This window comes from Microcaecilia unicolor, chromosome 3 (assembly GCF_901765095.1).
Source record: "Microcaecilia unicolor chromosome 3, aMicUni1.1, whole genome shotgun sequence".
Taxonomy (NCBI): Eukaryota; Metazoa; Chordata; class Amphibia; order Gymnophiona; family Siphonopidae; genus Microcaecilia; species Microcaecilia unicolor.
Genome location: NC_044033.1, coordinates 76,468,182 through 76,493,456, shown reverse-complemented (window position 1 = coordinate 76,493,456; position 25,275 = coordinate 76,468,182). Strand labels below are relative to the sequence as shown.

At 46.0% G+C, this 25,275-nt stretch overlaps 1 protein-coding gene across 2 annotated transcripts in view; it reads right to left on the bottom strand.

The window, feature by feature from the left end:
* The window catches only part of INTS7 (integrator complex subunit 7), a 137,886-nt gene that overhangs the window by 111,351 nt on the left and 1,260 nt on the right, over positions 1-25,275 (bottom strand). For both annotated transcript variants that reach the window (XM_030196069.1, XM_030196068.1), the window contains exons 2-4: positions 23,486-23,615; positions 16,032-16,178; positions 1,320-1,457 (exon numbers count right to left, since the gene is read on the bottom strand). In XM_030196069.1, coding sequence (XP_030051929.1) covers positions 1,320-1,457; positions 16,032-16,178; positions 23,486-23,615 — 415 coding nt within the window. The remainder of the gene's footprint in view (positions 1-1,319; positions 1,458-16,031; positions 16,179-23,485; positions 23,616-25,275) is intronic.

Below are 25,275 nucleotides of genomic sequence, written 5' to 3'. Positions count from 1 at the left end.
AGCTAGCATCCTCCGGGGAACAAACAGCCTGAGAGGGGCCAGCTCTCCAGGCATTATAGAGACCAAACAAACTCAGGGGGGAAGCCAGACCCCCCTGACGCTGCTGAAGCCCCAACAACACTTCCCGCAGTCTCAGCGACAGACCCCCTCGCTCCCGAGGCGGCAGGTCATCGCGTGATCCGCGGCTAAACTAGGCGCGCTTCCCGCCACGGAACGCGCGGCCAAAATGGCCGCACTTCCCACCAAAAACAGCTCCGTCGAGGCCGAGCCGGGACGCGCAGCCAAAAGGGCCGCGTTTCCCGCCAAAACCGGCCCCGCCGTTGCCGGCCCGGAATGTGCGGTCAAATCGCCGCCCAACACCTCCGCCGACTCAGGGGAAAGCACGGCGGGGCAAGAGCGCTGACAACGTAGGCTCCCTACAAAATTTACATTGGCCACCTTTCACTTCAACGCCGCGCTTCGCGCAAAACAGACACCTCGCCGGCTTAGACATAATGGCCATGAACACAATAAAAACAAACAGTTGCTTTGTGCTCTGACAGACAAACAGGCAAAAACACCTAAGGCAAGAACGCGCTTGAAGACGTTTTTTCTCTGGACTGCCACAAGAACGGCCAAAATACTCGCCTTTTAAAAACGTTTATCTTTTTTTTTTTTTTTTTAAACCTCGTTGCTGATGCCTAAACGCCTCAAGGGTACAGAACGAGGTCTGTAGCCGAGGTCAAACAGTCCTCCAGAGGAAGAACACAGGGGGAGGGACCCGGCCACCCGGGTGTGACACCCCACAGGGAATAAGAAGCCCCTTAGGACTTACACCCTGTAATAGAGATCCAAGTGTGGGTTCTCTAACATTTACAACCCAAACTAGAAACCTCAAACGGGCCTACCAGACTGAGTACACTGCACAGGCAGCACACATCTACCCTCTGCTGAGACTGAGAAAATACTGGTTAGTAGAAGGTCTGCACAGGCTACTTGTATAAGAAGTTTTAGTGTTCTCAGTCTCCCTCTGCTGGTAGGAGTGCATAACCCAAGCGTCTTGAACGGTCTGAAGGATTGCTGAGGAAAATGTATTTTTGTCTGGATGATGATTAAGCTGTCAATATAATGGCATATGACAACCACGAATTTTTTAAAAACTTTAATTTCAGAATTTTTTTAATTAAAAATTATGCTTGTAATCAGGGAGATCAGAAAGTTAAAAAAAAAAAACAACATATAAAATATCCTGCATTATTAAAAAAAAAATTAAGCTACACACGAAAGCCATCCCCTCGGTATACACACATAAGCATTTTAGAAAGACCTTAAATGCATACTTTGACTGAGCTGAGAAGTTGGCAGAAGCAAACACAGCAGCTTCAACTTCAAGGTTGTCATGAGAGTCCAGACTTTGGCGGATACTATGATGGGCATTCTTTCTCTCAGGGATTATGGAGGCCATGCTCCCTAGCATCCTGCAAAAAACACAGCACAATATGCATATTATGGTGCTCCACACCTACTGCAATACAAGTGTTATAAAGTGGCCAAACTATACTGAAGTTATTTACACAGGTATACTACAGAAACCCAGACAGAGGAATGAACGAGAAGGTACACAAGAATAGAAAACAATATTTAGAGAAATTTGAGCAAGCTGATCTGGAGGTTCAGCAGCTGCATTTGGAATTGCCATGCGAAAGACTCAGGATCAATCCCTGGGACCAGTTTTTCCTTATCAAGGCTTCCCTGGATGCTGCAGAGGCACCATTTGCAGCTGTGAGGAAGGGCAGATAAGGAGGAGATTTAGCGAAGGTACGTACCTGTATTCAGATGTTCTCCGATAGTGGGGATGGGACGACTTTCCTATGAAGAGAGGCTGAGAAGGCTAGGGCTTTTCAGCTTGGAGAAGAGACGGCTGAGGGGAGATATGATAGAAGTGTATAAAATAATGAGTGGAATGGATCGGGTGGATGTGAAGCGACTGTTCACGCTATCCAAAAATACTAGGACTAGAGGGCATGAGTTGAAGCTACAGTGTGGTAAATTTAAAACGAATCGGAGAAAATTTTTCTTCACCCAACGTGTAATTAGACTCTGGAATTCGTTGCCGGAGAACGTGGTACGGGCGGTTAGCTTGACGGAGTTTAAAAAGGGGTTAGATAGATTCCTAAAGGACAAGTCCATAGACCGCTATTAAATGGACTTGGAAAAATTCCGCATTTTTAGGTATAACTTGTCTGGAATGTTTTTACGTTTGGGGAGCGTGCCAGGTGCCCTTGACCTGGATTGGCCACTGTCGGTGACAGGATGCTGGGCTAGATGGACCTTTGGTCTTTCCCAGTATGGCACTACTTATGTACTTATGTATATTCTCACAATTAGGCTACGCCGACCCACATCACCTGGTCCGGAATTTACAAAATTCTAATGAGAGCTTTGTGTAGTGCGAGACACACTCAACCACACATGAGCGAGTGACTTCCCGCCCGCCGTGCAAACGCAGTTTCCTCAGTTTTATACTACAGCAAAAATAAAAATAAAGTAAAAATAATAAAAGAGACAACTCCAAGGGAGGTGAGAGGGCCTGTGAGAATATAAAGCCTGTTGTCCTCGGAGAACACATACTATAGGTAAAGTACCTTCGCTTTCTCTGAGGACAAGCAGGCTTATTATTTCACACAATTGGGGAATCCCTAGCATCCAGGCTCATGAAAAACCAAAAACATTGGTCAACTGAGCCTCAACGATGAGGACATAAAACAAAGATTAGCTTCAAACTATATACAATCTGAATGAGAATGCAGCTCCGAACAGAATAAAATGGGCCGAGGAGGGTGGAGTTCGATTCTAGACCCTTAAAGGTTTCTGCAACATTGTCTGCCCAAACCGACTGTCGCATCGGGTATCCTGCTCAAAGCAGCAGTGTGATGTATGTCACAACCTTGCAAATTTCTTCAACGAAGGCTTACTTCAAGTGGGCTACTGACGGCCATGCCAGCCCAGGCATAAGTGAAAGAAATGCAATCTGCTAGCCAATTACAAAAGGTGCGTTTCCCCGATGGTGATCACCATAATGTTGGGCTAAAAAAGAAAAAAAAAAAAAAAGCTGGGCAGACTGTCTGTGGGGCCTTCTCCACTCCATGTAATAGGCCAATGCTCTCTTGAAATCCAAGGTGTGCAAGCTGCTTTCACCAGGACAGGAATGAAAATGTTGGCAAGACAATTGACTGGTTCAGATAAAACTCTGACACACCTTCAACAGGAAATTAGGGTGCATGTACAGGGCTACTCTATTGTGATGAAACTTAGTAGAAGCTGCATCCACTACTGAGGCCTGAAGATCACCGACTCTACGAGCTGAAGTAACAGCCACCAAGAAAATGACCTTCCCAGTCAAGTATTTCAGATGGCAGGAATTCAGAAGCCCTAAAGGAGCTTTAATCAGCTGGGTGAGAATGACACTGAGATCCCATGACACTGGTGGAAGTTTGACAAGGGGCTATGACAAAAGCAAACCTCTGAAGAAGCCAACAAGCTGTCCAGAGATGGGCTTACCTTCTACTACTACTTAACATTTCTAAACCAGCGCTGTACAGTTTAACAAAGAAAGACAGTCCCTGCTCAAAGGAGCTTACAATCTAAAGGACGAAATGTCAAGCTGGGTAGTCTACTACTAGGGTTCATGCTCCCATATAAGGGCAGTAGTGCAGGTTATTGACCTAACACAGCTTGATAACGCCCTCTACCCCCATCTCCTATTGCTATGCTATAAAATATACAAAGTACATTTTATGTTTCAACAATTTTTTATTGATGAGGTCACATGGTATACAATTCCATCTGTCAATATAAATCGTATAACAGCAAAGTCTAGTACATATTACTAAACCTGAAATGTCCATTATCAATGTTTTCCAAACTTTTCTCCCCTATCCCTTCCTTCTTGTCTACTCCTATATCTATAATGTGTACATGTGTAATTACTGTACAATGTATAACTATTAACAATAAACTTTTATATAAAACTCCAATATTCATAACTCGTGTTTTACTCAGTGTATTATCCCAACAATATTTACTGGTGGGTCCTCTTAATGTGCTCCTTCAAAGGATTGTTCTCCTATCTAATAATACACGTCCCTCTATTATGCATTGAACATTACCCTTCCCACTCCTATACCCCCCCCTCCCCCCCAACCTCCCTCCCCCTCTACTTGCTTAAAATGTTCTCTAAACATCATGGTTAATTACCTCTACCTCTGCACATGCTATTCCTACCAGAGTGTAAAATATTGGTCTTGCTTCTTTTGGCACTGTGCTCCTCTTATAATAGGGGCAGATTATTGAGCACTGCGCTTCTCGCTTTATGTGAGATACTGTGTAAATATCTGTTCCAAATTGAAATAAAGGCTTTTCTTTGGGATGCTGCGTGCCGCTCTAGCCTCCCATAACATCAACTCATGAAATTTATTCCTCCAAAACCAGATGGTGGGTGGTTCCTCTTGCAACCAATGCCTCAGTATACATTTTTTCCTCACTGCGTATGCCTTACCCAGTAATAGATCCATGTTCTTGTCTGATAGCTCATAGGCCCCCCTTTTGTTTAATAACACCCCTCTCCACGAGGGAATTTGTCTGTGGCCTATGAGAGTCTCAAGGTAATTATGGATCCTTTTCCAGAATATTTTCACTTTGATACAACTCCAAAATGCATGCAGAAGTGTATTTCTCCCTTGTCTACACTTTACACACTGAGCATCTGGTGCACAGCCTGCTCTTGCTGCCTGTGTTTGTGCCATGTATCCCCTATGTAATATCCTTTACTGGCTCTCCTGTAGCTCTGCCCCGCTAACTTGCCTGGGGATATCTTTTATCAATTTTGCAAAATTTACTCCCTTCAGTTCATATCCCAGGTCTTTGCTCCAAGCCTCTATGAGTGCTCCATAATTTCGGGGCGGACAGAGCGACAGCAGGGCCCGGTGCAAACTAGATATGGATACGTGACCATGTGCATCCCCTTTTTAAGAATTCTCTGAGTTTTTGTCCTAATTTTGTGCCCAATGCCTCTTGATCTAAGCTGTACCAATAGTGATGTAATTGTCTGTATGTAAAGTGATCTTTGTTAGTTAAGAGAAAGTCTCTGCCTTAGGTCTTGAAATGTATACAAACCTCCTTCCTCATTTACTGTGTGTTCCATTAGACTGATTCCCATGTCTGCCCATCTCTTAATTAACCTAGCCTCCAGTCCAGGTGGAAAATCTCCATTCCCCCGGAGCGGAAGCTGATCGCTAATATTTGGGTTTTGTTTCCAAACTGTCATAAGAAAGCGCCAGACCTGTCTTAAAGGTAGTAACAGAATACTTTTCTTGCATGTTGGCGGTAAACTTTCTGATTGGGCCTGTATTAGAAAGTTTACATGCCAAGGGCGATATAGTGCCTGTTCCCAACTGACTGGAGTAAATTGTTCTGTATTAAGTATCCAATCCCGAAGGTGCCTCAGTAGACATGCTTGATTGTACCGTCGAAGATTTGGGAGACCCAATCCTCCCTGCTCCCAGTTATCATATAAATATTCTAATCGCATCTTTGATTTCCCCCCCCCCCCCCATAAGAATTTCCTACATATGCTATTCAATTTCCAGACATCTCTTTGTAATAAGTGTATTGGCATAACTTGTAAAATGTAAAGCCATCTTGGGAATATTATCAATTTAAATAAGTTGATTCTGCCCATCAATGACAAAGGCAGATGGTTCCATTGCTCCAAGGAGGATCCTGTATCCCGTAACAGCTTCTCTATATTTAGTTGGTATAATCTATCTACATCCATGGACAGTCTCACTCCTAAATAACGAAAAGACTCACCTGCCCATTTATATGAAGTACATTTTAAAAATACATGATAATACACTCCCTCCATTTAGCAAACTTTAAGATTTATTATCAAAAAACAAAGGGATAGGGGGTATAGAGGGTACAGGATAGCATGGATTTAACTGCATTTTTGGAGAGATCAGATGTAGAACACCTACAGAAGATCAATTGTTTTTTCTGCATAAAGAAGTACTTTTGAGGTTTATCCAAATTTTTGTAAAACTACTCAAGATCGAAGGAAGTTCTTCTCTCTGCACCCCGAGACACTTGTGTTTTGTTTTATGTTACCCCTGTAAATGTTGGTTGAGATTGAATTACATTAAATATGTTTTTAATGAGGTTCCCAATAAAGGCTTTTCCAGGACATCAAGGGGTCCTTTTACTAAGCTGTATTAATCCTTAATGCATGCAAAAAATGTCTTACCACGGGTTATGCCCAGGAGTCCTATGGTAATTTTTACATATGCATGCACTACCCAAGCACTAAAATAATAACAACAATACACGTTGATAAGCACTAATTGCACTAAGGTGAACCCTTACAGAGTTGGTCTTAAGACTAAACACTGAGAAGTGTAGAAGGTATTCAAGAAGGGACTGTGTAGGGCATGCAAGGGAATCCAGGGCCTTGCTCTCACACAAGACAGCAAACCTCCTCCATTTGAAAGAATAGCACCTCTTAGTGGAATCTTTCATGGAACCCAGCACGGTCGTGGTCTGCATGTAGAATTGTTCCGTATGCTGGAACATCAGATAAAGCTAAGTAATATCTGATGTTGAATTGGACTTGTTAAAGTGATACATTGAAAGATAAAAAATAAAAAAAAATAAAGAGATAAGAAAAATAAAGAATAAAGGATAATATACAGAGGTTTTTCTGGCCGATGATGAGGAAGCCCAGCCCCCGAGGTCTATAGACTTACTGGGGGCTTCTCGAGGCCTTTTCCTCTGTTTTTTAGTCAGACCTTTTGATGCACCTTATTTTAAATCTCCCAAATTTTCTAGATTGTTAAAGAAACAGTACATACCAGCTTCAAATGTTATGTCCAGCCCTATTACAGCAGCAAGCAGGTCCCTGGAGTAACCTAGTGGTCAATGCAATGGACTGTAAAGAAGGCCCATATCTCATTCTGGTACACTTGTGATGGAAAGTATTAGCCCTCCAAAATCCACCAAAACCCTAGTGTGCCAACATAGAGATGAGGCATAAGGAACAATTATGCTCTTACCTGATAATTTTCTTTCCTTTAATCATACCAGACCAGTCCAGACAAATGGATTATGTCCATCTACATACAGATGGAGACAGAGAAAAGTAGTTCCAAGTAACTTGCCCCTTAAGGGCCTCATGCAGCCTACAATGGTCAGTACAACAAACTGCTAAGCCTTGGTGCTCTAATATATAGCAGTACAAACTGTGACCCACACTTGAGAGATCCGCTCAAGTGGTATCATGTAAAGAGGCTGATGCTCCAGAAACCAACACAGAATCCCCATAAAGAGGAGACACTGAAATCCCTGAATATGAAAGACAACTAAAGAAGTGACATGTGCAAGAAACACAAGAGGAAACAAAACAGGGTGGGGCTCTGGAGTGTTCTGGTATAATTAAAGGAAAGAAAATTATCAGGTAAGGACAAATTTTTCTTTCCTAATCATCGATACCAGAACAGTCCAGACAAATGGGATGTAACAAAGCAGTATCCCAGCAGGGCAGGATAAACCAAACCCAGAAGAAAACAAGAACAGAAGCTATGGCCAGGAGAAGGACCACTGAAGTCCGAATACCCAAAAATCCCAAGGGCCACAAGGTACCACCTGGAAAGCGAAAAAGAGCATCTTGGGCAGGTGGTCATCCTTGAAATGATTATGCAAGATGAGGTCTAAGCCAGCACCAAACTTCAAGTGACATGCAAAGCCGCAGACGCCAAACTATAGCAGAGAGCAGGACTCCACTCCGCTGAAAAGGTGACCCGTCAGCCGGCCACCCACAGTCTAGCTACGAGCACCTAGACCTTGCTGTAGGGAAAGGGCGATGGCATGTAGCCAGTAGCAGCGAGATCAAAGCAGCTGCAGCCCTCCACTAGTCAAGGAATCTTGCTCCCCGCCAAGAGAGAATGGAGCACGGCCAGCCACCAGAGATGGAGCCGTGCGTCCTACCCAAAAGACAGCCGCGGCTCACGTTTGGAGCTGACCCTGCACAGCGTGTGGAGAGATAGCAAAGCAGTCCACATGTAGGAACAGGAGAGGACCCCACAAGCACTGCAGAGACACGGAGCAGCTCTTCACTGCTCAGAAGAGAGCATCGGTTTCCATCCAGAAATAGAGCTGTGTTCCACAGCCAGAGATGGAACTGTGCAGATAGTTAGAAATGCAGCATGTTCCACATGCAGAAAGGAAGGAGCTGGAGACACTCGCCAAGCACTGAGATGACATTGTGCTGCAAACAGGGATGGGACAATGTCCAGATGGAAGCTATGAATAGCACGCAGACAGAGCATCACCCTAGAAACTGAGAGGGAGCCCTGCCCGCCCCCTCCCCCAAGAGGGAGCATCTCCTTAGATGGTGGGATGATGCAGCGCTCAACTTGCACAGCAGGAACAACAGACCATGCACAGACAGTTCCATCTCGGCACATTGAGCGCAGCTCTAAGGACCACGACCAGAGATGGAGCTGTGCTCCATGACCAGAAATGAAACTCCACTCCGAAGCATGCAACACAGCTCCCCTGACAGGGCACCTGCCTGGAAGCATGGCACCAGGATGGAGCAGCGCTGAGCTAGCTAAGAAGGAACAGACCACACACTGGCAGATAGAGAGAGGTGCCAGGCGCAAAGGCAAAGACCTGGGCCCAAAAGGAATCCCATTGCACAATCTGAGATGGAACCATCTCCCAGACACAAAGAAATAGCCAAGACAAAGCAAAGCCCGAGAGAGCCCCCTAGGGATGGACCCACTGTCATGTCTCTCGCGGAACCTCGGGGTTAGTGAGCCCTTGGGCCACTGCCGCGGGGGCAGCAGCGGCAGGAGAATCACCCAAACACAGACAAGGCAAAACAGACGTACCAGCAAATCCAGGACTGGAACTACCAGGCGGAGACTGCAGCCGAGGCAACTCAAGCTGGAGCAAGCAGCACAGGAATTCAGCCAAACTTCACCTGTGCTTAGCCACTGTTCCTCAGGAGTTGAGCCCCTGAGTGCAGGCGGCCGACAGGACTTACCAGACAGGGCTGGAAGGCAGAACTGCAGGAAACAGCAGCCGGCTGGCGAACAGCAGGAAACTTCCAGAAAACACAACGGGGTTCCAGGCAGGCAGCAAGCAGCAGAATAAATCAGAAAACAAGCCGGGTCAGGGCAGGCAGCAGACAGAAGAATAAACCAGGGGACAAGCAGGGTCAAAGCCAGAATCAGGAAATATCACAGCAGCACTGCAACAAACTCTCACCAAAGGAAACTCCTCTGAGGACCTCTGTTGCAAGGCAAACTAGAGACCTTCCCAGGTGGTTAATAAAGGCAGCATACAAGGTAGTTCACCAAGTACGGGTACTGCTTAGTTCCAAAAAACTCCCAAAACAATCTGGAAGGCTGGAAGATCCGGACCGGACCAGCATATCTTCTGGAACATGGGAAACGGTAAACCATCAGTTCATAGCAGCTACCAGGTCTGACCACCGGGGGCCGAGGTGACTGAGAGCCAGGAACCTGGGCACCACCGTAACAGTACCTCCCCCTTAAGGTCTCCCCGGACTTCTCGGGAGGTCTGGATTTCCCTGGATCTTCTTGGTGGAATCGGCTGACAAGTTTAGGCGTGTCACCAATGTCCATATCATTAGGCATGGGTAGTGAGATGGCCGGCTGAGGGCGAGACTGGACTTTATCCACACAGCTGGGTTGAGTGCCCGGCGCTGGAATAGAGCTACGGGCCATGGTTTGCTGGGAGCTAGACTTCCGATTCTTAGATCTCCGAATCTCAGAATTGTTCTGAAGCTTAGGGCCTGGGGTCGGCTCTTTATGTAAGGTACAGAACCACCGGCCCCTAGGAGTCGTCCTAGAACTCCTGTTAGCTGGACTCTGGGCCTGGGCACATTACCGGATTCCGCTTGGCACTGGCTGATCTGGGGTAACGCACATGCGCAGGTCAGCCCCCTCGTAAAAGTCTTAAGAATCCTGGGAATCACTAATATCCGTCCACGCATCCGAGTCTTGGTCCAGCTGTTCACCGACCACACTATCGGTGTCAGGGATAAAACAAAGTTTTCTGCAAGACTTGCCCCAGTCCAATATCTCACCCTTTCCCCAGTCCAAGATCGGATTGTGTCTCTGTAGCCATGGAAGACCTAATACAATGGGCTGCACTGCTGAGGGAAGGACATATAGAGAGATGTCCTCCCTGTGATCGCCAATCCGCAAGCTCACGGGAACTGTTTGAGTGTTTACATATCCTTGAATACTTCCATACACTGAAAAAAGTGGGATGGTCTTAGGTAGTTCTTGTGTCGGAATATTAAGTCGATGGACTAGAGACGCAGCTATAAAGCTTCCACCTGCCCCGGAGTCCAAAAAGACCTCAGTCTGCTCCTGTCTGTGACCCAGGTCGAGCACTGCTGACAGTAAGAACTGAGTACGCAGAAGGTCAGAGGATTGACTTATTACTGTGCCTACAGTCAAACCTGGCCCCAAGGATCCGGGTTCCTGTGGACAGCTGACCGCGTAGTGTCCTGTATCACCACAATACAGGCAAAGATTGAGAGTCTGACGTCTCTGTTTCTCCTGAATCGTGAGAGGAGTATGACCTAGTTGCATGGGTTCCACTGGTGATTGGGGGGGAAACCTCCTGTGGACGAGGAGTCTGTGGTAACACTTGAGGGCTAGGTGTCTTAGTACCTATCTTTTCTAAGGAACGCCGTTATCGGCCACGCTCCTGGAATCGAATATCAATCACATTACAAATCTTGATTAGCTCATCCAACCTGGTGGGAAGTTCACGTCCAGCCAGCTCATCCTTAATTTGCGGTGCCATTCCCTGCCAAAAGGTCACGATCAGACTTTCGTTGTTCCAGGCTAATTCAGAAGCCAAAGTCTGTGTTCCTTGCTTAAGTCTCAGGAGTGCAGAAGTTGCGGAAGTAACCTTCCCAGGCTCTTCAAAAACCCGTTTAAATTGATCCAGGAAACCCTGGAGACCATGAAGCATCGGATCGTCCTTCTCCCAAAGAGGGGACGCCCAAGCTAATGCTTGACCGGACAATACAGACATAATATCAGCTATCCGGGTTCTCTCAGTGGGGAAATCTGGGGACTGTAGCTCAAAAATGATTTCACACTGGTTGAGAAAACCTCTAGTCTTTGGGATTGCCGTCATATCTAGGAGGTGACTTCAGCTGGATCCCTAACGTGACCGGAGCTCTTGCTAGTGCTGGACCTGAACTTGAAACGTCTGCTGCGGCCTTTAGAGAGGCCACCATAAGACTCTCTAGCTGATCCATACGGGCTCCCAAAGTGTGGAGGATACTAGCATGCTCCTGCAGCGCCTGCATGATGGATGATCCCTCCGAGCTCATGGCCTTGCAAACTGTCACGTCTCTCGCGGAACCTCGGGGTTAGTGAGCCATTGGGCCACTGCCGCGGGGGCAGCAGCGGCAGGAGAATCACCCAAACACAGACAAGGCAAAACAGACGTACCAGCAAATCCAGGACTGGAATTACCAGGCGGAGACTGCAGCCAAGGCAAATCAAGCTGGAACAAGCAGGACAGGAATTCAACCAAACTTCACCTATGCTTAGCCACCGTTCCTCAGGAGTTGAGCCCCTGAGTTCAGGCGGCCGACAGGACTGGAAGGCAGAACTGCAGGAAACAGCAGCCGGCTGGCGAACAGCAGGAAACTTCCAGAAAACACACCGGGGTTCCAGGCAGGCAGCAAGCAGCAGAATAAATCAGAAAACAAGCCGGGTCAGGGTGGGCAGCAGACAGAAGAATAAACCAAGGGACAAGCAGGGTCAAAGCCAGAATCAGGAAATATCACAGCAGCACTGCAACAAACTCTCACCAAAGGAAACTCCTCTGAGGACCTCTGTTGCAAGGCAAACTAGAGACCTTCCCAGGTGGTTAATAAAGGCAGCATACAAGGGAGTTCACCAAGTACGGGCACTGCTTAGTTCCAAAAAACTCCCAAAACAATCTGGAAGGCTGGAAGATCCGGACCGGACCAGCATATCTTCTGGAACATGGGAAACGGTAAACCATCAGTTCACAGCAGCTACCAGGTCTGACCACCGGGGGCCAAGGTGACAGAGCCAGGAACCTGGGCACCACCGTAACACCCACCCCTCATACCCCAAGAAAAAGTCCCCAAAAAAGCTATAGGCTGTCCAAAGAGGCCACAAAAAGGGAGAAAAGTACCCCCAAAAGGCATGGCCCAGTGCTAAATGCACAGAAAATGGCCCTGCTGACCCCACAGCTGTGGAGCAACCCGAAAACACCAAGCAGAGATGAGGTCAAGGACAAGTTGGAAAGCACAACAACTGCCTGCAAAAGTATTACCAGACTCCCATCAAAACAGGAAGCAGCACCACTTCAAGATACCACAGACTGGACCAACGAAAGTAAAGCACCAAGCAGAAAGCCAAAGGCCCAACCCCAAAACAGGCAGGAGCACCATGGATGGCAGCAACTCAGAGGGCCAACCCCGGCAAACGATAGAGGCGGGCAGCCAGAGGCAGCAAAGTGCTAAATATATAGCACTAGCCAGCATTAAGAACCCGATTGTGATGTGCAAATTCAGACACTCTCTCTCTCAAAAGATTCTAAGACATTGTAGAGACATCCAGTCTCACAGAAGAATAACAACTCTTGTTTACTGGACAGACACTGCTAATACAGGACAGTGTTATCAGCACTGATGCAAATTATCGGAAATGGACATCAATGCAGCAAGCTGTTACCAGAACTGATGTCAATGCCGGACACTTGAAGCTACTCGTTTATGTTCTTCAAGAAGAACATACGTCAATGAGAGAAATAAGACACCCGATTTCTCCATAAAAGGCAGCTCTTGCCAAGGTTAGCTGACTTGTGCCAATATCACATCCGAGGGTCAAGACTGCATTGGACCAGATTGACATCTGAAGAATCTGCTGACATCTTCAGAACTACATCAGGTTCTATATGTGCCATGTCTCCTTGCAAAGTGCTCCTGTACTTAACAGTCTAGCTAGGGATTGAAATACCTTTACTCCAAGCTCTCTCTGTAATAGAGTAAACAGGAATAAATACAAAGACAATCCTATGTCATTTGCTGCTACTGTAAATAAATAAGACCCTATTTTTATAATATCTCGGTGTGGAGTTAGTTTCTTTTATTATTTTTGGCGCACTGGGCTTGGATCTAAGAATACAGGGTGATACATTTACTTTTTTTTTTTTTTTATAATTTTTTCACATTTACATCTCATGACATAAACCAGGAAATATCAGAATATACAACTTGACAATCAAAAACAAAATTACTTATTACCAAACTAGGTTCTAAGTTAAAATTATCAGATTATTATTAGTCCACAATAAATTGAGACAAGATACTAGGAAAATGAAAGGAAAAACAAGCCTATAAAAATAAGCCAATTATTATAACGGTAAGGGCATAGCTGATATCTACAGCCGACGTATCAGCACTTTAATTAGGGAGGCAACACATTAGGTACTTGAACATTTTCCTTAGATGAAATAAAATTATAATAATTTTTAAGGGGTAAAAAATATATAATTATTTAAACCAAACATTATATGACATTTGCATGGGAACTTCAAGAGAAAAGTAGCACCTAATTTTAAAGCTCTAGGTTTATAAAGTAAAAATTCCTTTCTTCTCTTTTGTGTGTTCCTAGCTAAGTCGGGGAAAATCTGTATTTTTTGCCCCAAAAATACATCATTTAAATGGCGAAAATATAATCTGAGAATATTATGTCTATCAGGTTCAAGAGCAAAAGTCACAAGCAGTGTTGTTCTCTCTGTAATACATTCCAGAGTTCTCAAGGAATTCAGTCAAGTTCAAATTTGCAGTAGCCTGGGGTTGCTCCTTCGATAATTTCACTGTTCCAGTAATATACTGGAGCCGTGTAATAGGTGGAAATCCCTCCTTCGGAATCCCCAAAACCTCACCAAGATATTTTTTAAGCATATCACCTGCTGGTATTAAAGGAGATTTGGGGAAATTCAACAGCCTCAGGTTATTCTTCCGAGTATTATTTTCCAGGTATTCTAACTTTCTTTCCTGAATTTCTTTTTCCTTAACCAAAGTTACAGTTAAATTCTTTAGTTGTTTAACCTCATTTTCCATCTGAGAAATCTTTTCCTTATGTTCTTGAACATTTGAAGATAGATCTTGAGTAGTCTGTTTCAATTCACCTATCTCGCCCTTAATAGAAGTATTCATCTGCAGTAACATTCCGTTTACCTCCTGTATTGCATCCCATAAACTGTCCATAGTCACCGATACTGGTCTTTTTCTTCCTCCACTTTTCTCGGAAGTCAAACCTCGGGTGGCAGGGGTAACGTCCTGCGTCAGCCCCTGCTTTGCTGTTCCTAAACTCGAGGTTAATCCAGCGGTGGGTCCTCCTACCACGGACAACGGAGCACACGCTTCCAGCTGCAGTGACCCCACCGCTAGCAATTCACTTCCGGGTTGTGGAGGCGTGGTGAAAGCGGGAGGACTCAACGTCGCTCCCTCAGCGCTGCACTCAACTCCCGAAGGGTTTGAGACCGTCGAAGTGGAGGTCAGCTCGCCAAGGATCCCGATACCAAAGTTCTCCAATGTCGCTTGCCTAGAGACTGGTGTCGACGTTGGTACCACGGAGGTAGGTACCAGCGTTTTCCCCTTTCTTTTCCCCATCTAAACCGTCAGGGAAAGAAATTCTCAGGATCGTACAAAGAAGATTCTGAGGAGCTCCGGTTTCACACAACCGTTATCGCCGCCATCTTGTCTCCTCTCAGGGCGATACATTTACTTCTGACACTTCCCTAACCAAGTTAGTCTGGTTGTTATAACTTACACTGAGTGTCAAGTACATCCATAACACCCCAATAAGAGAGTGTTATCTGTGCCCACAACGCAGCCTGCAGAATCCACCCAGACACCTCCACTTCCGCCTACAAGATCATCTACTACTGCCAACTGGCAGAAGAGCAGCCGGGAAAGACAGTCGCCCAGGATCCTAAGAAACCCCTGACATCAATCTTGGACTCTCACCTAGCAATCAAGATGGAACTAAGTCTGGAGTCCAAGAGGCAGTCACTGTGCATGAGCCGCAACCAAGGGACTGCGCCCTAGGCCCTAAAGCGGCCATCACAACAGAGCACAAGGCAGCGGTTTACCACCCTACATCAGAAGCAAGGGTCCACCGAAAGGGAAATCTGGCCTCTGATCACCTTTATTGGTCCCCCTCCCCCAAACAATGGTGGTCATTGCTAAACCCCTCTCAAACACAAAAAGGGTGGGAAGGCAGCCTCCACCAAAGCATTCCCTGATCCCCAAGGAGGTTCGAAGATCATGGATACTGCCTGAAGGCTGCAAAAAACAGATCAGAAAACAAGCAAAGGTACATACTTGAATTGAAAGCCTCAGTGTACTGACCACAGTGTCCACTAACAGATGTGGGGGGGAGGGGGGGCGCCTGGGCCCACCGGGTATTCCCCAACTTGAAGGCGAGGGAGTCAAGCATATTTCCACCAGCCAAGACCCCCTGCTGTCACAATAAAAACAGACAAGACCGACAGAAGTGCACGATCCATCTAACGCCCACTTGGAGCCAGAGAAAATACTGATCATTGCAGGCTGCATGAGGCCCTAAGGGGCGAATTACTTGGAACTACTTTTCTCTGTCTCCATCCGTGGGTAGATGGACATAACCCATTTGTCTGGACTGGTCTGGTATAGAAGACTAGGAAGGGCTATTGTAGTGGTGTACAGTTGGGTACATTAGATTTTGGTAGGTTTTGAGGGCTCACCATACAAAGGGGTAACGGTAAAAATGGCCATGTTCACTATTGGATTTTTGCACTTTTTTTTTTCCAAAACACCCAAAATTGGATTTAGACATCATGTTGAAAATGCCCCCCCTAAATGTCTCTTGGGACCGGATTATTTTGGCAAGCTGGACAGTACAGACAGAACTCACCGTAGAGTGATGGCACGGGCCACGGGATCATTGCTGTGAATCACAGAAAAGACTCTCTTCACAAATTCATCCACGTTCAGGATCTTTTCCAGGTGCTTCTCGCTCTGCTGTGTCACTTTCAGCACACATAATCGCAAGAAGTTGTTCCTAATACAAAGCACATGGAAATAAATTGCTGTCACTGTTAAGTGTGTATCATACAGATCATTACCACGAAAGTAACCAAATGCCTGTGGCTCAGAATTACTGCAGAAGTGGGTAGCACAAGAGCTCTTAATCCTCTCCTACTGACTTGTACAGCCAGGATGGCAGGATGTCTACAACCCCCTCTCCCATTCCCATCATCTTCCTCCCTCCACCCTTCTAGCCCAGCATCTGATCCCTCTTCCTCTCCCCACCCTCGTAGCATGACATTTCCCTGTCCCTTTTCTCTTCCCTCCTGCCCTCTCCTCCATGGCCAGCATTTTTCCCTCTTTCTCCCCTCTCCACCTCCTATGTACCTCTCCCTCCCAAGTACCTCCATGTCCAACATCACCCCCTCTCATTCCCAATGTCCACCATCTTTCTCTCTTCCCCTCTCTTGTGTTCCAGATTCAACATCTCTCTCCCTCCCATGCAGCATCTCTCCCTTCCTCCCCTCTTTGTCTAACATTTCTCCCTTCTTCCCCTATGTTCAACATTTCTTCCTCTCTCACCACCTATCCCTTCTCCATGCAGCACATCTCCCTCCACTCCACCTCATATGCAAGATTTATCCCTCTCACCCCTCCATCCCTTTACTACAACTCTTCTTCCCCCCTCCTATGCAGCATTCCCCCAGCCCCCGTGCAGCACCTTTCCCCCATCTTCCCTCCCCCCGGGTAGCATCTTTCGTCCTCTTCTCTTTCCTATCCCACCCATAACTCTCCCTCTTGTGCTTATACGGGTTGCAGGCGCTGGCAGCGTTTTCCACACGCTTCCTAATGCTCAAGGTCCTCCTTGCAACTGCTAAGTGCTAATCCGGAAGCCTCTCCTCTGCTGCATCCTGACAGGGCACAACCAGAAGCTGCGGCAGAGTTAAGGCTTCCAGGTTAGCACTTAGCGGCTGCAAGGAGGTTGTTGAGCGTCAGACAGCGTATGGGAATTGCTGCAAGCCTGTGAGCTGTGGAAGCTATTTGCTTTAGGGACACCACTACTGGGTGGGCCCAGGCCCACCTGTGGCTACGTCCCTGGTTGAAAAAGGGAACAAAGTCCAAAACTGTATGCACTCAAGAGGCAGCAATACAGATCAAGAGGAGGAACACATTAAACTTGGATGTCAGGTTAATAAAGGCAGGCAGGATCTTGCTAGAAAGAACAGTATTTCAGAGTTTTATTAGGAAGTTGTTGGAGTTTGGGATGTTGACTGTTTGCTGTGAAAGGTCCTGTGTAGAAGCCTTAAAGAAGCGTCCACCTGGTAAACAAGTCTGTGCTGATCTGTTTGTCTGGAATATATATAAGGGATTAAGTTGTCAAAGAAGCTGTAGTAGAAGTTGCATTGCATATTAAAGCTCTTACCGCTGTGATCTGTACCATGGAGGGTCAGAACAGCTGCGATCAGTGTAACTTGCATTGCCTGTTTAAAATTGTGCTTTAGAGTCAGTTGGGCAACAGGCTGTATGGTAGTTATAAAAATTGCTAGTCAAGTCCATGGTGAAATATCCATCTGAAGAAGTAAAAGCAAGATTGTACACCAGTGGATCATCTATTGTTAAAGGTAAAGGATTACCGAGTTCCTGTCTCAGAAAGCTAAGGCAGAGAGACTGGCATGTGAATTTTAAAATAAAAGTATCTTCAGCAAAGCAGAAAAATGACTAAATAATACAGGATATCCAAGTTTACAATGAGGATAACTGACTGAACTCAATACAAAAAAGCATTCTTTTGAACACCAACTCAGTTTTCAATATAACTTGTCTTTTTTGTTCTCTGATTGATACCTAAATAAACAGTTTCAAATGGGCCCCTCAGTTCACTAGAGGATGTACAGAGATGGGCTTACCATCCACATGATGAAGGTAAGTGCCAATTGCACCAAGGTGAACTTTTAGGGAGCTGAGTTTAAAACCAGACAAAGGTGTAGAAGGTATTCAAGCAGTCTTTGTGGAGGGATGCAAGAGTGCCCCCCCCCCCCCCCCTTTCTGAGTGTTGGAAAGGAGTCCAGTCTCTATGGCTATTTGGAGGCTAGCTGCAAAAGAGGGAACTACATCTGCCTTGGCAATTAAGATGCAATGAGGATCATGGTGCCCATGTCCTGCTTCAGTTTCAGCAGAGATTTCCCCACAAGAATGGCTGGAAAACACGTATACAGAAGAACCTTCCACCAATGAAGGAGAAAGGAATCCGATGCTAGCTTGCCATGCAATCTCATCCTGGAGCAGAACTGATGGACTTTGTTGTATAGGTAAGTGGCAAAGAGATCAATTGAGGGGGTGCCCCACTCTTAGATGACCTGCTGGGCAATGGCCTTGTTCAGAGACCACTCATGCAGTTGAATTATCCTGCTCAGCCTGTCCACCAGGCTGTTGTCTTTTCTCGCATGGTATATGGCTCTGAGCACCAAGCTATAGCTGGAGGCTCAAAGCCATATCCTGACTGCCTCATCACACAAGAGCTACAAACCTGAGCCTCCTTGCTTGTTGATATAGTACATCGCAAACTGATTTCTGCTTCAATAAGAATAATTTGTTGCAACAGCTGGTCTTTGAAAGCCTTTAGAACATTCCAAGTGGCCTGTAGCTCCAGACTGATGTGAAGCTGACTCTTCTCAGGGGACCAGTGACCCTGGGTATGAAGCCCATCTACATTAGCTTCCCAGCCCAGGTTGGACTCATCCGTAGTCGGCATCTTATGTGGAAGAGAAATTTGGAATATGACCAAATTGAGCCAAATTGTGCATCAAGGGAGCAAGTCCTGCAAATTCTAAGCAACAGAAATGATATCTGCTAGGATACCTGAAGCTTGGCATCACTGGGAAGCTAAGGTCCACTGAGCCTCTCTCAAATGGAGACATGCCATGGGTGTGACATGCAACGTGGAGACTATCAAGCTCATTTTCAAAGCACTTAGCCTCCCAAAGTTCCATAGAAACCTATGGAACTTAGCCTCCCAAAGTGCTTTGAAAATATGCCTGTATGGGGCTCATTTTCAAAGCACTTACAAAGTTCCATAGGTTTCTATGTAACTTTGTAAGTCTAAGTGCTTTGAAAATACACCTCAATGTGGTCTAATCACCTCAACATTTGCTGAGCTGGGACTGCCTCTGATGGACTTTCAGGGCAATGGCAAGCAATGCCTCAGCCCTGGCGTCCAGAAGGATGGCCTGGGCTTGAACCATGTCTAGCAGGGCTCCAATGAACTCCAATTATTGAACAAAGAGGTGGAACTTTTGGTACTTCATAACGAAACCTAGTAGCTCCAACAACTGGTTCTCTGCATCAATTCCTGAGCTCCGTCCTCAGGCATGCTCTTGATCAGCCAATTGTCAAGTAGGAAAGCACAAACACACCCTGCCTGTATAGACACACTGTGACTATGGCGAGGCATTTGGTAAAAGACTTGGGGAATGGATGTGAGGCAAAAGGGCAGGATGCAATACTGGTAATGACATTTTCCTACTTGAAATCTTGAGATACTTCCTGTGACCAGGATATATCTGTATGTAGGTGTAAGCATCCTTTACAATCCAGAAAGCACAGGCAATTGTTTGCCTGAATCGTGGGAAGCAAGGTGCCTAGGAAAACCATCCTGAACTTTTCACTGACCAGATTTGCTCAGGGCCCTGAGGTCTTGGATAGGACAAAATGCCCTCATCTTTTGGGGCACGAGGAAGTACTTGGAACAGAATCCCATCTCTTCTTCCCCTATTGGTACGGGCTCAACTACATGTGCCTACAGAAGGGAGGAGAGCTCCTCTGCAAGCACAACCTGGTGATGACAGATGAACTTTGATGCTCATGGTGGGCAGTTTGGAGGAAGTTGTTGCCAATTTAAGGTGTAAACCCCTCCCCAGAACAATCTGAAGAACCCACCGATCAAAGGTTAAAAGGGGTCATCTTGCTTGAAAACAAAAATTCAGCCTCCCTCTCACCAGTTTGCCGTTTGGGACAGCCACTTTTATTGCAGCTATCCTCTTGGAATCAGTCAAAAGGTCACCCCTTGCTTTCCCTAAGGAGCTGGCTGAGCCTTCTGGGCTTGCAGTTACAGAGGGCTGGGCGAGATCCCAGGATCTGCTGGGAAGGGCAGGCTGGTGGAGTATACATACATCTTTGACAGTAGTAGTATCTCCTCTGGGCCTCACCTGAAAACTTCCAAGAAGTGGAGGCAGCAGAAAACGTCAACAGTGAGGATATCAGTTCTTTTCCTGATGTGCTCAGAACCTCTTCCATTTTGTCCCAAAATGTCGCCTCGGCAAGGGACATCCTGAACTATGCAACTAGGAGAGTCTGTGCATGCCAATACCTATACGGAAACCATGGATGCCTCATCAAAAGCATCATCGGCAGACTGGGCCCAGTGCTTTCGACACTTCTGCTTGGCTACTAACGCACAGAGCTCCAAAGCCTTATTTCAGGGCAGTCTACAAGTTCTGCTACACTGTGTACCAAGTTCTGTGCATAAGACTGAATGTAAGACACAAGCATAAAGCCCCGATAACCTTCCTCCCAAAAGAATCTAAAGTTCAAGTATTGTGCCCCAGGGGCATCAAGGCATGGGTACTAGAACTTATAACTCTTTTGAGGGTGGATTCCTACCCTACAGAATGGTGTGGTAGTTGCCACCTTTCAAATCCGGGAGCCTTTTGTACTCCACCTTCCTAGGCACCAACTGCACACAAAAAGGTCTCCCACTTACTCATCTGTGCTACACGAAGGATGCCCTTCATGCGCACCCTCACAGATCCCTTAGTAGGGTCCTCAGTCAGTGACATCCACATATCAGCCCTGGGTTCGTCCTCAACCTCCAAATCAAATGGCATGGTCTGTCTCTCCAGAGAAACTCAATTTTTCTTTTTAGGGAGATGACTTTCTCCTTTCCTGAGGTGGAAGACCAAGTGAGCCCTCCTTTGAGATCTTCCAGAAGAGGTCAGAGTCAGATTCAGCAAAATACTCTTCCAAAGCAGGCTCAGTCTGTGTCTGCATCAGTCTACTGGACTCACATCCAGTCTCTGAGCGAGAGTGTTGAGGCACAGACTCTTTCCTGGACATTGGCAGAGCTTCCTCTCCTGATGGGCCGGAGAGGAGCACCACTGGCATGGGCCTCAAGGATTGGCTGGGGTGGAGATATGGTGTGCATCAACTACCTTGAAGGTTCAGCATTGCACTGAATCAAGAATCACTCCAACTCCTCCTGTAAAAGGGCATGGAGCTACTGCTTTGGGGGCAGATATCAGCAAAAAGAAAGCCAGTGTCAGTATGGGGACAGTCTACAAAGCTAATGGAGCCAAATTGGAAGGTTGGTGTCAGTGTCAAGGAGACTGGCACATCGACACCGACTCCACAAAGGGGGTGCAGTCCTCTTGGCACCAGCACTGCAGGTACTGGCAGTGTTGATGACCGGGAGCTCAGGCACGTTTCATGTGGGACAGATCCTAGTGCTCCTTCGTCTTCGTTCAATGCATGACATCAACATCCCTCAGTGCCAAAGGTGATGTCAAATCCTGACACTTCCTCGGTGTCGAATCTGATGGGGCCCAATAGAGGCAGGGGAAGACCACTTGTGTCTTTTTCTGCATTCTATGACGATATTGAAATTTAGTAACTGAATTTTATATCTATTTTACTACTACTACTACTATTTAGCATTTCTATAGCGCTACAAGGCATATGCAGCGCTGCACAAACATAGAAGACAGTCCCTGCTCAAAGAGCTTACAATCTAATAGACAAAAAATAAATAAAGTAAGCAAATCAAATCAATTAATGTGAACGGGAAGGAAGAGAGGAGGGTAGGTGGAGGCGAGTGGTTACAAGTGGTTACGAGTCAAAAGCAATGTTAAAGAGGTGGGCTTTCAGTCTAGATTTAAAGGTGACCAAGGATGGGGCAAGACGTAGGGGCTCAGGAAGTTTATTCCAGGCGTAGGATGCAGCGAGACAGAAGGCACGAAGTCTGGAGTTGGCAGTAGTGGAGAAGGGAACAGATAAGAAGGATTTATCCATGGAGCGGAGTGCACGGGAAGGGGTGTAGGGAAGGACGAGTGTGGACAGATACTGGGGAGCAGCAGAGTGAGTACATTTATAGGTTAGTAGAAGAAGTTTGAACAGGATGCGAAAACGGATAGGGAGCCAGTGAAGGGTCTTGAGGAGAGGGGTAGTATGAGTAAAGCGACCCTGGCGGAAGACGAGACGGGCAGCAGAGTTTTGAACCGATTGGAGAGGGGAGAGGTGACTAAGTGGGAGGCCAGCAAGAAGCAGATTGCAGTAGTATAAACGAGAGGTGACAAGGGTGTGGATGAGGGTTTTGGTAGAGTGCTCGGAAAGAAAGGGGCGGATTTTACGGATGTTGTAAAGAAAGAAACGACAGGTCTTGGCAATCTGCTGGATATGAGCAGAGAAGGAGAGAGAACAGTCAAAGATGACCCCAAGGTTTCGAGCTGAGGAGACAGGGAGAATGAGAGAGCCATCAACAGAAATAGAAAACGGGAGGAGCGGGGAGGTGGGTTTGGGGGGGAAAATGAGAAGCTCAGTTTTGGTCAAATTTAATTTTACTCTCGTTCTGTTATTTTTCTTTTTAAATTGTAAACCATTTTGAATGGAATTGTTTCCACAATAACAGTATAATTTTATAAATTCTAGAACAGAGATGACAGAGGTCTTGTGGTCAAGCACCAATTGTGAGGGTCAGTCACAGAGATAAGCTTGACACAACAAGAACACTTCTTAAAACCACTAGGAGTTTTAAGCAAAATTTAAACGGCTCAAAATTTTTTTGTTTTTTGTTTTTAAACAAAAAAGAGATACAACCAGGTGCTCAGGCCTAAGAGGGCTGATAGAGTCATGAAAAAAACAGAAAAAAAAAACTTAAACAGGTCGAAAATGCTATGGAAAGAAAAAGGGAATTTGGGAAACAACAAAAATTAAGAAGAAGGGGTATATAAAGGTCCCACGTACTGAGGGAAGGCACTTGAAAACGAAACATTCTCTCAGGCTGATGACAGCAAGAGAGAACCCAACTGCTCATCTCCACAGAAGACAGACTTCTGGTCCTGCATGGAATGGCATCCATGCGTGGGTGGTGATTCTGCCAAAAACTTCCAAAAATACTAAATGCTGGAAAGTACATGATAGGCTCTTTTGGATCACCCATATATGGTAAGCACTGACCTACTTGCCCTTGGCGAAGAAATACGCTGAAGTGGCTATCCATTTCTCTTATGGATCTTGATTTGAAAGGGTATCAAAGGCCCATTTTCAACACTTTATGAAGATGGAACTTACCCTACTCTGAAGACATCTGCCAACTTGAGGAATGCTGAGTTGATAAGTATGGGGAAGGGGTACTTCTGAAAAAGCCTTGGGAATCGTACAACAGCTTCACATTGCTCCCCAAGTTTGCCAGACCGAAGCCCTGAAAACAGATAAAAAAAGGAGCGGAAATTTAAGTGCCAGGTGTGAGAAATGTGTACATATATTGCTTTTTCACTTAACAAAATTGCAAAGGTAAAATACTTAGCTTATGCCCTTGTAGAAAGGAAATCTTTGTCCACTGTTCCAAGTTCTGAGAATAAACACAATTGTTTGGTCGCTCTGCTTGTCTGGACTGATAACTCCTGGTGGTTTGTGTGTTGCATCTGTGAGTGCTTTCTTGGAACTGTGGGGCCACTGGGAGTGTGGCCCCAGTAACCTACAAATCACTGGGGATAATTTGGGAGCGGGAGACTCACCCAGAGGCAGTTGTGACCCAGTCGGTAGGAGAAGGGTTCTAGTGTAGAGCACAAGCAGCAGGTGCAGGCGGACCTGAGCTGTGCTGGGGATAGACCCTCTAAGTGGCCGTGGGGTAACTCCAGGTGGGTGGTTAGGCGTTTCGTGACAAGACTTTTGTCCTTCTTTCTTTGTGGCAGTAGTGAGTGGTTCAGAGTTTTTTTTATCTGCAACCTCCAGACACAGAGCACAGCGAACAAGTGCAGCAGTAACAGGGTCCCTTTCCTGTTCAGAATTTTTTTTGGTAGTCTTAGGAAATAAGCAGTGTGCTGATGGTGACTGGCAGCAGCCAGCAGGCACTGGAGATGCCTGTCCTAACATAAGAGCAACCGGATAACCTCAGAAGGGAGCAGCTGCAGGACCAGCCTGCACAGAGTTCTACTGCAGGGAGAGCAGACCCCTTGTGAGAAGAGGCCCGTGAGTTGACAAGGCCAGATGCCCACCAACCGATAGAACAAAAACATTAGATAAGAATGTGTCCTGCATGATGGGTAGCATCTTTTACGATCTGTTCTAAATGAAGGGCAGCCATCATATCCAGTATCTGATGAGTCAACAGCATACTTGGAGAAAAAGCAATGTTAAAATCTCCCATAACTACAACATTAGATACATCAACATCCAATGATAAAAGATTATTCAGTAGAGCTGAATAATCTCCACGAAATAACTGTGGACAGTATAGTAAACAAATAGAACACAAAGCCCCTTTTAACACAATAATTTCAGCACCACTGCAGGATCCTCCAAGTTATCTTAAACTTTAATGAATCAGAATAAATTATTAAAACTCCACCCCCTCGTTGGCCCTCCCTACAGGCCCAGTCCCATGAACAACCCTCTGGGCAACAATCACTCACTAACACTGTATCTTGAGTTTTTCAACCAAGACTCAGTCACTCCCAACACATCTAAGCTGTACTGTGAAAACAAATGTATCAAGACAGTTTTTCCCCAAATAGACTAAGCATTTAACAATGCTAGCTATAATAAACTGTCAATCAAGGAAAAAAGCATCCCGTTGCAATGGTATTTCAAGCAAAAAATACAACTACTCCCTCCCTTCAATATTCCCTTTCCATCTCTGGGTCAATCCGCCATAACGGCCATGCCCTGTTACAACAGAAATCTTACACATAATGGCCTAAATAAAAAGGGCAATCAGTCTCTAACAAAAAGGAATAATTAATTCAAAACAAAAAAAAGTCACGCTCAAGTGCTGCTCCAAGGAGCTCTTTAGTCATGCTCCCAGGGCCGGTCTTAGGGCGAGGCGACCGCATAGGGCCTCACGCGGCACACCTGAAGTC